Genomic DNA, 16,249 nt, shown 5'->3' with positions numbered 1-16,249 from the left:
AATCAGATGAAGCAAATTTGAGATTTTGAGACTTGTCTTGACTCATGACGAATGAAGATTACACCTATTCGATTCAAATATAATTTTAAATTTTCTTTTGTTGTTACTTGTTAGCTTCTGTAAGTATTGAGCTGTAGTTAAAAATAAAGAAAATTATGTGTATATATTTAGCTGGTGTCAATGAAGCATTAAAGCTGAAGAACGAGAACGACAACCATGGATATTAAATGGCTGAAAAGATACCGTTTATTTTGCATCGGAGGTACAATCATCTTATGCGTTCAAGTCGCATTAGCATTTGTGTTCTTTTCCATTCAAGAATATTCTGTGGTCGAAGAACTGTCGCCAAATGTAAGCAGTTTTAGAATAATTTTGTTTGTACATTTTTAAAATAATAAATATAATATTAACATTTTTATTTTAGTCGTTACACAAATTAAGGAATGTAGCTGATTATGGTATTGGTGACGATGAAGAGTCAAGTTATAACAATGTTCCGAGTGGTAGTAATCATCGTAATAAATTGCCACCAGACAAAGATAATAGTGCATCATCAAATGAATACTTTAATAAAGCGCTTCAACAACGGCACAGCAATTATAAGACTGATAATTATAGAGTACTAGGAATAGATGAATTAGGTTTTGTGCCACCTTGTGATATAAGTGGTCGTGAATGTGTATCTGCATTACATCGGGCTAAAACCGAAACTTGTAAACAAATCATAGCAAACATATCGTGTCTAATTAAGACAAATCCTCCATATCCCAAACGACTACCGCATCAGTGTCCAACTAATGGTATTAAAACTTATATTGTACATTTATACTTTGTTATCTATTTAATATTATTATTTATTTAATACTGTTGTTTAATGTATCATTAGATGTAAAAAAGAATAAAATCATAGGATGTTTTCGTGATGGCAAAGAAATTAAATTATTGCCTGGTTATAAAACTACACTTATTCAAACTAATTCTCAAGACAATTGTGTAGATCTCTGTCTTCAATCTGGTTTTGCGTATGCTGGAGTTGAATATGGGTAATAATACTAATGCATAATATGTTTTAATAAAAATTGTTAAATATTCTAATAATTTTAGTAAAACAATTTTATAATACATTTTTACAGGACTGAATGTTTTTGTGGTAATGAAACTCCAGAATGGGGCTTAAAACTTCCAGATACATTTTGTGATATGCAATGTCCAGGAAATCAAAGTCAAATGTGTGGTGGACATTATACTATTAATGTTTTTAAAACTGGTGTTTCTAGTGCGTTCATTATTAATATTATTATGTTGATCTTTCAGTTTTTTAATAAGTTTTTTTTTCTTAGAATTCATTGCTAAAGTGGCTTCAGAGCCTTCACCAAATTTTAAACATAACAATACACCTCCTGTGCGAATTGTATTTCTTTTAACGTTAAATGGAAGAGCTGTAAGACAAGTGTATAGATTAATCAAAGCACTATTTCATCGCGATCATTATTTTTTTATACATGTAGATTCTGTAAGATTATTATTATCTGAAATTTTACAATGTAAATTTACTCGTAATTTTTTTTATTTTTAACTGCAGAGGCATGATTACATGTTCAGAGAATTATTAAAAATTGAATTAGCATTGAGCAATATTCGATTATCACGTCGAAGGCATTCAACCATATGGGGAGGCGCTTCATTATTAACTACGTTGATGGATGCCATGTCAGACCTTGTAGAGTCTTCTTGGGATTGGGATTTTGTTATTAATCTGAGTGAATCTGATTTTCCCATAAAGTTAGTATATACCTATTGTTTTGTTAGTATATACCTGATTTTTTTGAAATTGTCATTTTTACTAATATATGTATAAATGATACTAGGTCAAATGATGCATTGGTAAAATTTTTAACTATGAATCGTGAACATAATTTTGTCAAATCACATGGCCGTGAAGTTCAACAATTTATACAAAAACAAGGACTAGACAAAACATTTGTAGAGTGTGAAGCAAGAATGTGGCGTGTAGGAGAAAAAGAATTACCAAAAGGCATTATTTGGGATGGTGGTAGTGATTGGCTAGCATTGTCTAGACCTTTTGTCGATTATCTAGTGGCTGGTGATACTCTTATATCTGGTCTATCACAATTCTTTAAGTATACTTTATTACCAGCTGAGGTACTTCAATATTTCATATAAATTAATTTAAAATAAATATGCAATATTGTGATTTTTTTTCTATTTGATTTTAGTCATTTTTTCACACTGTATTAAGAAATTCTCCATTTTGTGAAACTTATATTGATAATAATTTACACGTAACCAATTGGAAAAGATGGCTTGGCTGCAAATGTCAATATCGCCATGTTGTTGATTGGTGTGGTTGTAGCCCAAATGTTTTTCGATATGATGACTGGAATCGCATAAAGGTAATAAAATTTAAAATTATACTATGCAGTGGCAAAGCATCTTAGGAGTCAATGAGACGTCTACCCACTTAGAATACAGACAAATAATTTAAACAATACTTTTAATTAAATATTTATTTTACAAATTTGAATTTCACAATAATAGATTATTTTATATATATTTTAATATTTATCAAAATCTTTACTATTTGTTATACTGTTATAGTATTCTAAAATAGACTATTTGCGGGTTCCGCACATGAACTGGCAGTACCTGACATGGCGGGTCATTCCTGTTAACATCCAAATATTCCAAATACTCACTCACTAAAAAATAAATACGAGAGGACATCTCATTTTTTTGGGCATGAGTGTGTTGAATTGCAGAGTGAGGGAGGGGGGGTTTGTTGTTGTGGTATTAGACGCATCTCATAGTTCATATTTTTGTTTTATGTTATTTTACAGTAATCGCGTTATTGACTGATGCAAACTTGTTATTGTAATTGGTTTGTAATTTACGGTTTGTTTATTTCTTGTGTGATATTGTCTAAGATATATTGATATAAGTCAGTGGCGTGTCAAAGGTATTATTTTGGAGCAATTGCTCCTTCAAAATTCCGGTTGGTGTGTGGTCCCCCTGACACAAAATACCTAGCCACATATAGGTGACTAGGTATATCGTAGAAATATCATATCCGATTATACAAATCGTTACAAATGTAGGTATGCATAATTTGTAAATTTTTAATTTAAACTTTTTTGCTCAGTTGGAAATGCCGTTATAAACATCAAGGGTGAGTGGGTGTTTGGGTAACGTTTGTTCCTCACTAAAAATGAGTTCAGCACGCCACTGATATAAGTATCAATAATATTGTCATTCTTGACTTTTTTTTTCAACATCTTGTTCTAAGAACTCTTGCTACTCATACTAGGATATAATTAAAATTTATTTTGTTAAAATTGAGTAATACATATGACATTATTGCAATTTTTTTTTGTATAGAACACTGAAAAGAAACAAGTTTATTTTGCTCGTAAATTTGAACCTATTATCAACTTGTCTATTATAGACACACTAGAAGTTTGGTTGTATGGAGAATACCCTGCAGGTAAATTTTTCTTTTTAAAACGTTTAAACAGTATCCTTATTTATGCAATGTCTAATATTAATTTTTAATCCTTATTAGCAAAATGTATTACACTCAAGTTAACATAACTCTGAATACTTTGAATTTTATATTTTAGATTTTAAAAACCGTATGAGCTATTGGCAAAATGTATATCATCATGAGGATATACACCCAGCACCTGATGAATCCCTGCTTATAGTTGGAACCAGCCTTGCTCGAGTTGCAACAAAATATTTGACTACTTCTCACACAACTTGTCAAATCCGTAGTCTTGATAAGTTACGACAAGTTTTCACTTATCACCACAAAGATCAATTTAAAGTAATTTTGATTTAATAATAGACCAAAACAATTTAAAATGAATACTTTATCATATCATCTCATTAGGGTTTTTTAATTCAATATGAAGTCAGTTTCTCTAATAGTTCTACTAAATTACTACTTGAAAGTTGGTGTTGGCCAAAGCTACAAGGAATAATTATACACAATAGAGATCCAATCAATAGGCTATTGGTAATTAAAATATTTAATAACTATTATGAAAATATATGTAATTCAGTATAATTTATTACAGAATTTTGTCGTCAGTTCAGATTTTGATAAAAAAGAACAAATGTCTAGGAATTTTATACGTCTCATAAGTCCTTATACAGAGCCAGTATTAATACACCAGTGGGCTACCGGTGAACAAAGATTTACAGTTACATTTTTATGGTTAAATCCTTATGACGAACTGGTTAATATTACGCCTATAAATATTGAAGAATCTGCTTTGGTTGGTACTTTTTATTAATTTTTTCATAGCTAGTTTATTTAAAATTATAATATTTATAATTTAGGTAACATTTAGTAAACCGATTTTACCAATGCCATTGTCACAAGGAATATGGACCATATTGCTAGTCTATGAAAATGTAACTATGGCATATACTCAATTTCTAGTTACGCCATCGCAGACAATTAAAGATACATCTGTTCCTGCTAGTCAAATGAGGTTAATCATAACGGTTAATTTTTAATTATTAAATTTAAAAATAATTATTTTTGTTATAGCTTTATAAATAAAGCACAAAATTATAAACAATCTCTTCAAGATTGGGAAAATGTGATAAAAGCTTTCAAAAATTCAATAGTATTGGAAACTAAAAATAAATTTATTGATCGTACAAAAACTAAAATGACCAGTTGGATCGATAGTCTAATAAAAAGGTATATTAATTGGTATAAAGTTAAAATAAACTAAAAAATATTACATTATGTGCAGGATTATTTACATTTTTGTAACATATAATTTCAATTGTTATACTTACATCCATATATTATTATGACTGTTGTTTAATTTATCTTTTTGATTTTTAGTGCTTACAATATAATAGAGACATGTATTGTGGTTCCTTGTAAAACTTTAAATGATTGTGGTCTAAAAGAGTTAGTCACGTGTGCTGAAACATCATGGAGTTCCTATTCACCTGATCCAAAATCTGATATTAAATCAATTAACAAGGAATCTGGAACTCTTAACAGGTAAAATGTAATTATTGAAATCTTTATTTTCGAATGAGAAATTATGAGTAGACTCATTGGTTTTTAACAATACATTGATGTTTTTCGAAGTTTATGATTTTGATTTTAATTTAAGTTGGACATTTATTGCTTATTTTTTAAAATTAAATTATCCTTACATCTTATGTTTTTATTTAGATGATATTATTTCACTTAAATAATATTGATGTTTGGGTTTATTAATGCAATAGTAATTGTATTATTATTTTTATTTTCAGATATTAATTATTAGACTGACATAGTGCCATATCATTAAAAATTATACTACTTTTTTTTCTATTCACATATTTATACTGTTAACTGGCTATTTCCTTATTTGTATTATATTGTTTTTTTCAAATATAATATTACTTTATATTTCTATTTTTTAGACATTTTTCAAAATTAATTCACAAATTTTAAATTTCAATTCACAAAATATTACGTTTTATAATAAATTTTAGCCCACGGGGGATGAAAATTTGTGTATATTATTTGTACAAACTTAGCAAGGGATTTTATTTACATTATTTATTAATGATATGATATTCTTAATAAAGAGATCAATTTAAATTTTTTATTCGTTTACCAAAATAGATTTAATTTATTTACTATACCTAATTATTATGAACATTTTTTATTAAATATAAAATTTATACTTGTTACCATTATTATTTAAGGAGATATAAAATTGATATAAAATATTCGATAGTGGGCTAACGTCTGACAGGCCCACTAGGAAATTGTGATTACCAAACCAATTGCATTGTTTAATGTTGAATATTGTAACAAAATATTACATTGTTTTAAACATGAATAGAAATCTTATAGTCTTCTAAATCCAGTGTACAATAAATTAAAATATTTGCTTATCTGTCATTAATTATATTTGTCTGATGTACGTGAGTTCTACGGCACCCAGCTTATTTCATTATTTCCCACCATCATCAAAAATCACAAATCAAGAGTTTTTACAGATAATATTTAGTTAATTTTCAATTGTAGTATCAAATTTTGATTTTTCATCTCCTAATTCTAATTTCGACACAACTTTTCTCTTATTCTCTTCCTTTTTTCAGTTCTAACAAAAATTCTATTATTATTTATCCCTAAGTGAACTAACATAATTTTCCTAGGAAAATATCATGGACTATTTTATATATTTATTTTAGAATAAATTCTAATTGTAATCAGCCACCTATAATTTATAAGTGAACAAACAGAATTTTTCCTAGTAAAATATGAGCCAGTGACTAATTAAAAAACATTTTTACAATTCTAATTTTAATGAGTCATAACATAATATAAGGAAGATATTTTGAATAATTTCTTAATAGCCCATGACATAATAGTGATTTCTTAATATTCTTAAAAAAAATGTTTGTTCTTTTTCTTTTGGTATTTATTCGATACTGTAAACATTAGACACCATAGAGAAATGTAGTGGTAAGTGGCCAATTTGTAGGTAGAAATGTGTTTATTATACTATACATTTAATCGAATTTCAGTGAGTCACTGAACAACTCATTGTTCTACCTTTAATCCATTTTATATCTCATAAAACAATTTTTAAGTCCATGCACTTTATTTTTTATAAAATAATGCACATCTGTCCTATTCTGTGTTATTTAGCCAATAAAATAATAATATAATAATATTTTTGATCTCAATTTATATCATTTTGGAACTACACTTATATAGTTATATGTGAATTTTTATATGATAACTAATGTTATTATTAAGAATGTTAGTGTTAATTAGGTATAAAAAAAAATCTAACTGTTGAAAAAATATGTTATTATAATCAATTATTTTAAGGTTAGCTAAATAATAGTTTGAATAATAAATTGTATTGTTTTTACTGTGTTACTATAATATACTAATATCCAATACTAACTTAGTTAATATATATTTGTATTGTTATTAAATAAGATAAGCCACTTTAAGATATATATTTAAGTCTAATCATTCTAATTCTGTATTTTATACTATTTACATACATTGACTTAAATTGTAACAATAATTAAATAAGATAAAATATTTGTGAAAAATTGTGAAAATTGGTCTATGACAACTGTGGATGAACATTTTCAAAATCTATTCTTAATATTTAAACTTTAATTACATTATATATTCAACAATATCTTAAAAATATTAATCTTATATATTTTACTAACTTTTCAAAAAACAGATATTTGATATTTTCATGAATCAATAATATTTAAGCATTTAAAGTACTAAAATGTCCTCACAACATTAATAAAATTCACTAAATACCATTATATTATAAAAACACATTAAACAATTTAACTCAGCAACTATCCCAATAATTTTATTGTATGAATTTTAAACTGATCTAGAAACATTTATTTTCTCATCAAATTAGCAAATGCATATCAATGATTTAAGTAACAATATAAAAATAAAACAAAATTAAGACAGATATGTTGAACCTTTTGGCTTTAATATTTTTATTTATTTATATATCTACACGTTTTAAAATGTTATTATTACATATTAAAGTAAATGTACATTATTCGATTTACCTAAAATAAGTAATAAATAATTTCTACTGCTCACCAAAGTGTTGTGTTCACTTTATTATTCGCAATATTATTCACATTGTTTGATTAAATTTAATTATATTTATCAAAAAATATTGTAAGATTGTTATAAATTAAACATATCAATATATCATAATATTATTATTATTACTATTCATTGTCTGAAAACAATAAAATGTACATCATACAATATGTATATTGTACTGCTTAATGTTTAATTTACTAATGGGGTATTCATACGGTGTTAAACATAATTTATTGTAAGGCAGGAACATGATATTAATTGTTGTATTAGCATTATATTATATGAAATAGTTAATTTTAATTATATATTGAAGCAAATAATGTGTACAGAATTCAATAAAGAAACAGTAACAATACCCATGTACCTGTACATCCAGTGGCGTATCCATAATGTTTTTTTAGGGGGCTCAGTTACATATTACATTAACAAAAAAATTATTAAAACTGCAAAATGAGCGTTTAAAATACCTATATTTAAAAATTGTAGAGGAGGTTGCAGTCCTCTCAGCCTTCGACCCTCCCCTCTCCTGCTGATACGCCACTGAATACCACAAATGATGACTATTTAAGTATACTTTAGTATTTGTATTGTAAACTTTTTTTTTTACATTTCTTTGTGCTCATTTTTATAATGATTTATTATAACAGGAATTGTTCATCACGTTTTATCTATAACAGATTTTCAAAAATATTCACAGAGGAATACAGGATCCCGATATTCAGTTTCATAAAAGCTAAATAAATAATATGGGCACTTTAAATTAATTAACCATTGATAAAATTGAACAAAAAATCATGTAATGTATCATATTTTGTTGTATATTGAATGTTTTACAAATTATTTGTACATTAATTGGTTGAAATATATTTTTATAATATAAATATACAAGTTATTAATTATTTAATATTTTAGACTGTAAACACAATATTATTTATCGTCTAGAGTACACTAGATTTTTCCTAAGTTCAGCCTCTGCTCTAAGTTGTCTCCACTCTGCAACTAATGAATGCCTATGAATTTCTAGATGTCTACTACTCATTGTTTGGCGATAGTCTGCACGTAAATGAGCCATGGCATTAAATTGAGCATGCCAATTATGCAAACCTAGAATTGTATAATAAATACATTTTTTTAATAATGATCAATTAATAAAAAAATAAAACAACAATAATTGTAAAAATCTTACTTAAATGCGATTTATATGGACTCAATAGGCTATATGAACGTTCATACGCTATTTGTCTCTCACGGAGTCTTATATTCAAATCCTAATTTATACACAAAATCCATAAAAATATAAAAAAAAAAAAATTAATCACAAATCATATATGAATTAATATTGTATAATTGTATATAATGCTTAAATACTTGAACGGGTTGAGTAGGCAACTTGTATCTGGGCTGTCGAGCACTTCTTGTTTCCATTGCAACAAAATCATCGACATGTAATGATGGTGGCCTTGATGTGTTGGGGGAACGGTTTCGGAACGTATCAGATCGTTGTATCGTACCGAGTCTACTAAATACTTTATGGCGTATTATAGGCGTAGTAGTGATAACTGTAAATGATCAATAATATAATGTATTTATTAATTTAAATTTTATTCTTAAAATGCAAGTAAAACCTTACCGGATGTATTTATATTGTTTTCTTTTTTTTCAATCGCTACAGGCTCTTGTTTATGGACTATTGGTTCTGGTTGGACAACGCAATCTTCAATTCTAAATAAATCATTTATTTTAACTTGGATATCAAAATCAGGCAAATCTGAGATAACTTCTTCGATGTTACACTCTTCCAAATTGTCAAAAGCATCAGTACACAAATCAGTACCTGGGTTTGTATAGTTGTCACTGTTGTTAACAACATAAAAAAGTCTATCTTTAAATGTGTGTGTCAAAAAGTCAACTGTAGTTAGTTGTGGCTTGGCAAGTTCTTCTACTGATTCTTGGTCATTATTTAAAAATTCTGACAGATGAGCTAAATGTTGATAACAAACTAAGTTATTATCTTTGTGCATAATTTCTTTCAGCAAACATAAAGGATGATCTTTGCCATAGTTTGACCAATTCAAGTACTCCCTCAACATTGATGAGTTCATAAATAATTTTCTTTTTGAATTATTGTCATTTTTAATACACACATTTAAAAGTTCTATAGTAGACATTAATGTATTCAAACAATGAATATCTTCTTTATTCCAGTTTTGCAATAGATTATCAAAAATTGTATAAAATGGTTTAGGAAATGAATCTAAAACCATTTTGAATTGATAAAATCCAAAATCGTTTTTTATAATCACTATACATGTTTTAATAGTTACAAACAATGTAGATAACTTAGAAGGAGATTCAAATGAGCTCAAAAGGGCATTTAAAATATTGGTATAGAACCATTTGTTAGGAACACTATCTCTAGGTAAGTTCTCTTCTGAATGACTACCAGTTCCACATAGTATGATATCAGCATCACATAAACATTGAACGAACAAAATAGAATTTCCTTGATCGTTTACTTTAATATTTTCACATATTTTGTAAATAATTTTTTTATAATTTTCATGTAATTTTTCATCATTTAATATTTGTAGCAATACAGTCTTGATTGTTGCAGATTTTTTATTGTCACATAATTGTGTTAGTAAATTTAAACATTGGTTGAAACAATTATTGTTATCAGCACTTACCAGTGCATCTAGTAGTGTCTGAGTAACTAACAAGCACGTGGATATGCTCAAATCAGCAATATTAATACATAAACATTTCAAAGGTTGTAATAATAAACTACTTGAACTCAAAACAGTAATAAGTTCAATCAAATTGCTGTTTATTATAGCCAAATGATCTATCCAAATGTTACGAAAAGATATCATGGTTGTAATAACTGATTGTTCTAAAGGTTTCATAGTTTGAATTGGTAACGGCAAAGGTAATAACTGACCTAAAAGTAATAACCCAGGGAAGAAAACAGATGGACAAGATAATGTCCATACAATTACTTCATTTGCCATCGAAGATCCAATTTTAATTTCTACATAAGCTTCAAGCGTTTTATGGATATCTTTAGAAACTTTGGTGGCATCTTCACGAATTATAGAACATTCAGGAACATTGTGCATTAAATTATATAGTTTCAATAATGTTTTGATAGGAGATAAGTCTTTGAATGCATCTCTCCGGGTTTGTATTAATAATGTGATCATACATCTTATCAACATCATTGATGGTCGAATGATGGATATTATATTCTTAGCTCTGTTACCAGTTAATTTCCAAATATTCACTGATGGCTGCTTATAATCTTCACATATTTGATCAACAATGGTCAACAAGGTTCCTAGCATATCATAGGAATACATTTGTAAAGTAATATATTTATATTTTAGTTCAATAAAGTCTTCCACTCCTTTAAATGCCGTTTCATCATTAGGCAATCCTAAGTATCTTAAAATTCTTAAACTAGTTATCAATGTTTTATTGAAGTTTAAGCAGTTATCTTTGTTATTTTTTACAATGGTACACAGTTCACTGACATCATCATGGAAAAAGGCAGAGTGTCTTGTTGATGGAAAGGTCCAATCAATTAAATCATTAAAACAATTGTGTTTGCATGATAGCTCATATATCAATGTGCCATACTTCTTTAAGTAGCTAACATCTTCTGCATTTTCCAAAATAATCTTCATTAAATCAAATGAATACATAATATGTAAATCGTCATTTTTTGATTTAGATTGTTCTATATATTTTAAAAAGTTTAATATTACATCTAAGTTGTCTCCCATAGTTAAGACATTCACAACAGCACATTTTCCAATTTTAGATTGAGTTAGCAAAAACATATCATGCAGAAAATCAACAGATTCCATTTGATCTAATTTGAAATTGTGCATTAAATTGCATTCCCAAAAATAGCTTAAATAATCTACAAGAGTTAAGACTTTTATTTGGTAAATAAGTGTTGATTTGAACAGAGTATTAACTTTATCTAGAACATTGATCAACCCATTTAACTCTTTATGCCTGCAGCCCAAATATCTGAGTCCATGGTCACAGTTCATTAAACTTTTCAAAAGTTTAAGTATATTTTCCTTTAGATAATCCTTGTCATTTGATTTGTCTAGTAGTTTTGTTAGACAGTTAATCAGTGATAAATCATCAAACAATCTATAAATAGTTGGATACACATCAAAATGAGTTAATGCTGGAGTAAGTTCGAACTGTGCGTGAGCTTGTAAAAACCTTTTAGGACAACCCATTAAAATCGGAGCTTTAATATATGTAGTAGTTATTTCTGCTAAACATTCTTGCAATAACAATTCTTGGTTTGAATCCAAAGTTTTTATATCTGTATTCATCTTTTGTAGCAATTCATAAAAATGAATTTTCCTTAAAATACTTGTTATTAAAAAACATACCCGAGGCCTTTGGTGTATTGACAGTATTTTGAGTAAGGTTTCATTTCCGTTGAGGTTATCAAAAACTTCATTGCATAAAAAAAGTCTTATAGGTTCTAAGCCATTGAGACTAGAATCTAACGCACGCAATATGTTAAGCTTCAGGGACAAACACATATGTTCGACAAAAAATAGATTAATTAATTTATTGTGAATTTGATGGTGCTTAATTAGATGCTCAGATAAATCTTCATTGTAATGGCAGAGTGCTTCGATCAATTGAAGGCCAATTTTCAAACGACGAAGAATTAATGTTGACATCGAAACATGTTCCTTTGAAGCAGACTCGAAATCGAGTGTTACATTCACCAAAGAAAATAACTTATGACAATATTCTGAAAAATAAAATGTATTTTATAATTATGAATAAATTATTTTGTAAAATTATTCTTGTAATTAACATAATATTGGTTTCATACCAGGAATATTCAAAATGTGACTTAACGTTTTAGGCAAAATAATAACAGTTCGTTCAGCAGTAATAATCCATTTTTCATTGATATCCATAATTTTTGATTGTAAATACTCCAAAGAATCCATGAGTTCAGATACTTCGCTACATTTAGAACCATCGCCTAGTTTTCTATGTATATATTCAAATAATGATAATGATGGATCTTGGATAATCTATGAAAAACAAAAAAATATTGCAAAATTATAGTAAATACTATATCAAATTAAAACAAAAACAAATAGTTTACTTACTCGCAGAGGAGGGACTTGGAACAGGGATGGGTCAAAATTTGGAACTATATCATCAGCGTATTGACTACAATTTTCCCCATCATCACTAGCCTAAAGTACAATATTAATTGAGTACAGTGACATCATGACAACTATTTATAAATTTATATTTGAGAACAATACCAAAGCACCATCTTCTTCGCTATCCATTGCAATATCGTCATCACTACTTATAGCTTCCAACAACATTTCTCCCTTCTTTTCGCTTGGTATGTCCATATTAATAGTTTCTTTTTCATGTGTTTCAGTTGTTTTTCCAGTGTCATTTTGCATAGCTAAAATGCAACGATTCGTTAAAAACTATACATAAATTTAACTGCATCAAATTAAAACCCATGATAGTTCCGTGCAGGTACTTATGTGCTAATATTATTTTGTAAAAATAAAACAATGTCATCTTACCATCTTTGATGTGTGATTCTGGTTCTTCGCTATAGTCTGTCACATGCCGTTGTGCGATGACATTATCACACGGTTCAATAATTTCTTGGAATTGTAATGCACTTTCATTTTTGACTATTGCAGTTGTACTGTCGGCCATGGTTTTGTGTTCCTTAGACGGTTCGTTTTCACATTCGTCAGACTGGAAATGCAAATCCAACATAGAACCGTCGGGTTCCGGGTTATTAGCCTCACCACAGTATGTTCTTTTCATTTTGCCATTTGAAAACGCCGATGGTGTCGACTACTGATGACTATAATTTAGTACGATATGGTAAGTTGTGACTGACTTCCAGGTCCTGGACGAATACTATATTCTTGTAGGCCGTAATTTCTGTCATGATCAATGAACACAGACATTGGAATATAAGCAAACAGTTAATACTATAAACATTTAACGATGACAACACAGGACACTGTTAAGTTTATTCTAATTTCTAAGACCGTGCTGGCATTTTATACGAACTGGCAAACGGCCAGCTATTGTCTATTTCTTATCAAAATATCAAATATAAATTTATTATTATCATTACAATAATATTATTGTTTATTTCCGCTCGACATTGCCGCTATACCTAATAGTTGCCTATTTACTCCTTAAGGAACAACACGAACAATAATAATAATATAATAAAATCATAGAACAATATAATATTTTGTTCGCCACTATTTTACAATTTGCAACAATGTCCTGTATTGTTGTTTATGGTATTAGAATGAGTAAGTAGTAGAAAAAATTGTTCGATTTTCAGCTTTAAGAGTTATGAAAGCAAATTATATCTAGTTTGTACTTTATGAAAGTCAAAATTGAAAATTCCCAGTACTTTTCTTAACTACCGGAAAAACTAAAAAAAAATCAATGTATATCTATAATCTATAATACCATTTTTTAGTTTTTTGCTACGGATATCAATGAAACAATTTTAATTCGATTAAAAAATTTTAAAATTGAATACAAGGTTCCACAAGAGTTAATTTATACACATTTAAGGTTCAAATTTTCACAAATTTTGACATTCATAAAAATCTCGAAAATGTACAAATTATTTGGTGGTTACAAATTCATAAAATTATTAGTTTTTATAGCTAAGGATTGAAAATTAATTCATAAAAAAGTAAAACTTGGAAGTAGTTTATACTTTGATCGAAAAAATATATTTTTATATTTTCAGTTTCTTTATAGTCATTTAAAATTCAGATATGGACGAAATTACAAATTAAAACCAAGAATAACAATTTTAGTAATTTTGTTCTAATCTAAAATAGTATACGTCAAACTTTTAAATCATATTAAGTATTATATTTTGTACACACAGTAGAGTAACTGTGCTACAATAACGACAATTACCACAATCTATTTAGAATAGAATAATAGATGATTTAGTACCACCGCCTCCACTGCCGCCAGTGTCCATGCCGCTGGACGAATCTGAGCGTGTGGCGTACGCAGTAAGTACCTTCTTATATACCAAGCGATCTATCTGAAATAAATTAATAAATTACAAAAAATACGCTTTTCTCGTGTACAGGTAATTATTATATATATATGTATATTATCGTGTATATACCTTCCTATAGGACAATGTCCGATTTGTCGACGGGAGCAGTTTTCGGACGTTAAAGTTCTGCATGTAAAACCCTCGATCATCACTGATAATTTCGAGGATCACTTACAAAGTGCTAGAACAATTGCAGATATCGTTTACCATTAACTGCATTTCGATATTGCGGTCATATCAACACCGTCAATATATTATTTAATATAGGTAGACTGACTTAAAAAATTACATACCAGACTTAACACGTTTACACAATAGGTACCTATGTATTATGTATATTCAACAGTTGCCTTCATTTTCATAGCGGCTATCATAATGTTGTACTATTCGTCCATCCATGATTCATAATCTCTACTTGTCTAATCAAATAAAAAATATATAAAAAAAAATGTATATTATTAATAATATAATGTATTTATATATTGTAATAATATCGCAATTCGCAACATTATATCGGTTTTAATTGCACCATATAATTTAAGTTCGTCGGCAGATAATAGTATATCACGTTATTCGAAAAATTGAATATCATTATAATGAACAATTTAAATAAGAGAGCCGTGGGAGTTATAAAAACTTCGAGCAAAACATAAATGTCTATATTAAATATATTGCTTTCCATTTGACAAAAAAGAGTTTAGCCATAAATCAGTCACCGTTGAATAATCATCGTCATCCCCAAATGTCTGTCTCATCGCTATATCGAAATGCAGTAGATGGTAAACGATATCTTCAACTATTCTATCACTTTCTAAGTGTGTCTCGAGATCATGGGTTATCAGCGAGGATTCTATAAAACTTGTATGTCCGAAAACAGCTTCCGGCAACCAATCAGGCATTTCCCTATATGAAGGTATCTGTACACGAGAAAAGCCCATTTTTGTAATTTATTTATTTCAGATAGATTGCTTGGTATATAATTAGATACTTACTGCGTACTTCAAACGCTCAGGTTCGTCCAGTGGCTGGGGCAATGGTGGCAGCGGAGGTGGTGGTAATAAGTAATCTATTCTTAATAGATTGTGGTAATCGTCGTTATTATAGCACAGGTACTCCAAATTAAATATTTGATTTTGTTGTTCCTATAAACAAGAAAATAGTATTTTAATTCTATATTTCAAGGATTTTTAGTGGACATCAAGTCTTGAGCCCTATTATAGTAATTAGTTATTTAAGTAATTTAATAAGTTATAAATGTGTTTCAACTACTCCATTTTGTAACCACACCATTTTTTTTGTGTATTTTTGACGTTTTTAATGCATTTTTAAATTTTTTAAGACATGTTTTACCTATTTCTCGTATTATGACTAAACAAAATTTACTCCAATGAAATATAAACAACAAACATAACATAGTACAACGTAATATAAATCATTTTCAATTTCAACTATAT

At 28.1% G+C, this 16,249-nt stretch overlaps 2 protein-coding genes across 2 annotated transcripts; one reads left to right on the top strand and one right to left on the bottom strand.

Annotated features, from left to right (window-relative positions):
* Positions 1 to 24: 24 nt before the first annotated feature.
* On the top strand, positions 25 to 5,443 carry LOC100163472 (xylosyltransferase oxt). The gene is made up of 16 exons (XM_001949406.5): positions 25 to 351; positions 425 to 800; positions 887 to 1,043; positions 1,134 to 1,276; positions 1,341 to 1,513; positions 1,583 to 1,782; positions 1,869 to 2,163; positions 2,238 to 2,414; positions 3,397 to 3,502; positions 3,639 to 3,844; positions 3,911 to 4,036; positions 4,098 to 4,298; positions 4,363 to 4,517; positions 4,577 to 4,732; positions 4,883 to 5,047; positions 5,305 to 5,443. Exons 1-16 carry the CDS (start codon positions 217 to 219, stop codon positions 5,309 to 5,311), a joined length of 2,778 nt encoding a protein of 925 aa, XP_001949441.1. The 5' UTR covers positions 25 to 216; the 3' UTR covers positions 5,312 to 5,443.
* A 3,043-nt stretch (positions 5,444 to 8,486) lies between these two features.
* LOC100161427 (protein virilizer homolog) lies at positions 8,487 to 13,794 on the bottom strand. The gene is made up of 8 exons (XM_001949447.5): positions 13,258 to 13,794; positions 12,979 to 13,130; positions 12,817 to 12,906; positions 12,531 to 12,738; positions 9,285 to 12,446; positions 9,023 to 9,213; positions 8,841 to 8,922; positions 8,487 to 8,758 (listed from the first exon to the last, which is right to left on the bottom strand). Exons 1-8 carry the CDS (start codon positions 13,508 to 13,510, stop codon positions 8,586 to 8,588), a joined length of 4,311 nt encoding a protein of 1,436 aa, XP_001949482.2. The 5' UTR covers positions 13,511 to 13,794; the 3' UTR covers positions 8,487 to 8,585.
* Positions 13,795 to 16,249: the final 2,455 nt, after the last annotated feature.

This window comes from Acyrthosiphon pisum, chromosome A2 (assembly GCF_005508785.2).
Source record: "Acyrthosiphon pisum isolate AL4f chromosome A2, pea_aphid_22Mar2018_4r6ur, whole genome shotgun sequence".
NCBI classification, from domain to species: domain Eukaryota; kingdom Metazoa; phylum Arthropoda; class Insecta; order Hemiptera; family Aphididae; genus Acyrthosiphon; species Acyrthosiphon pisum.
Note: the sequence above shows the minus strand (reverse complement) of the source record. Positions and strands in the feature narration are given on the sequence as shown.

Bases quoted from the DNA above. Each gene is read 5' to 3' on its own strand.
- LOC100163472 (XM_001949406.5), top strand. From the start codon at position 217: ATGGATATTAAATGGCTGAAAAGATACCGTTTATTTTGCATCGGAGGT. The intron at 801-886 runs GTATTAAAACTT...ATGTATCATTAG, and splicing joins GCATCAGTGTCCAACTAATG to ATGTAAAAAAGAATAAAATC. The intron at 3,845-3,910 runs GTAATTTTGATT...TCATCTCATTAG, and splicing joins ACCACAAAGATCAATTTAAA to GGTTTTTTAATTCAATATGA.
- LOC100161427 (XM_001949447.5), bottom strand. From the start codon at position 13,510: ATGAAAAGAACATACTGTGGTGAGGCTAATAACCCGGAACCCGACGGT. The intron at 13,131-13,257 runs GTAAGATGACAT...GTTGCATTTTAG, and splicing joins AGAATCACACATCAAAGATG to CTATGCAAAATGACACTGGA. The intron at 8,923-9,022 runs GTATTTAAGCAT...TGTATAAATTAG, and splicing joins TGCCTACTCAACCCGTTCAA to GATTTGAATATAAGACTCCG.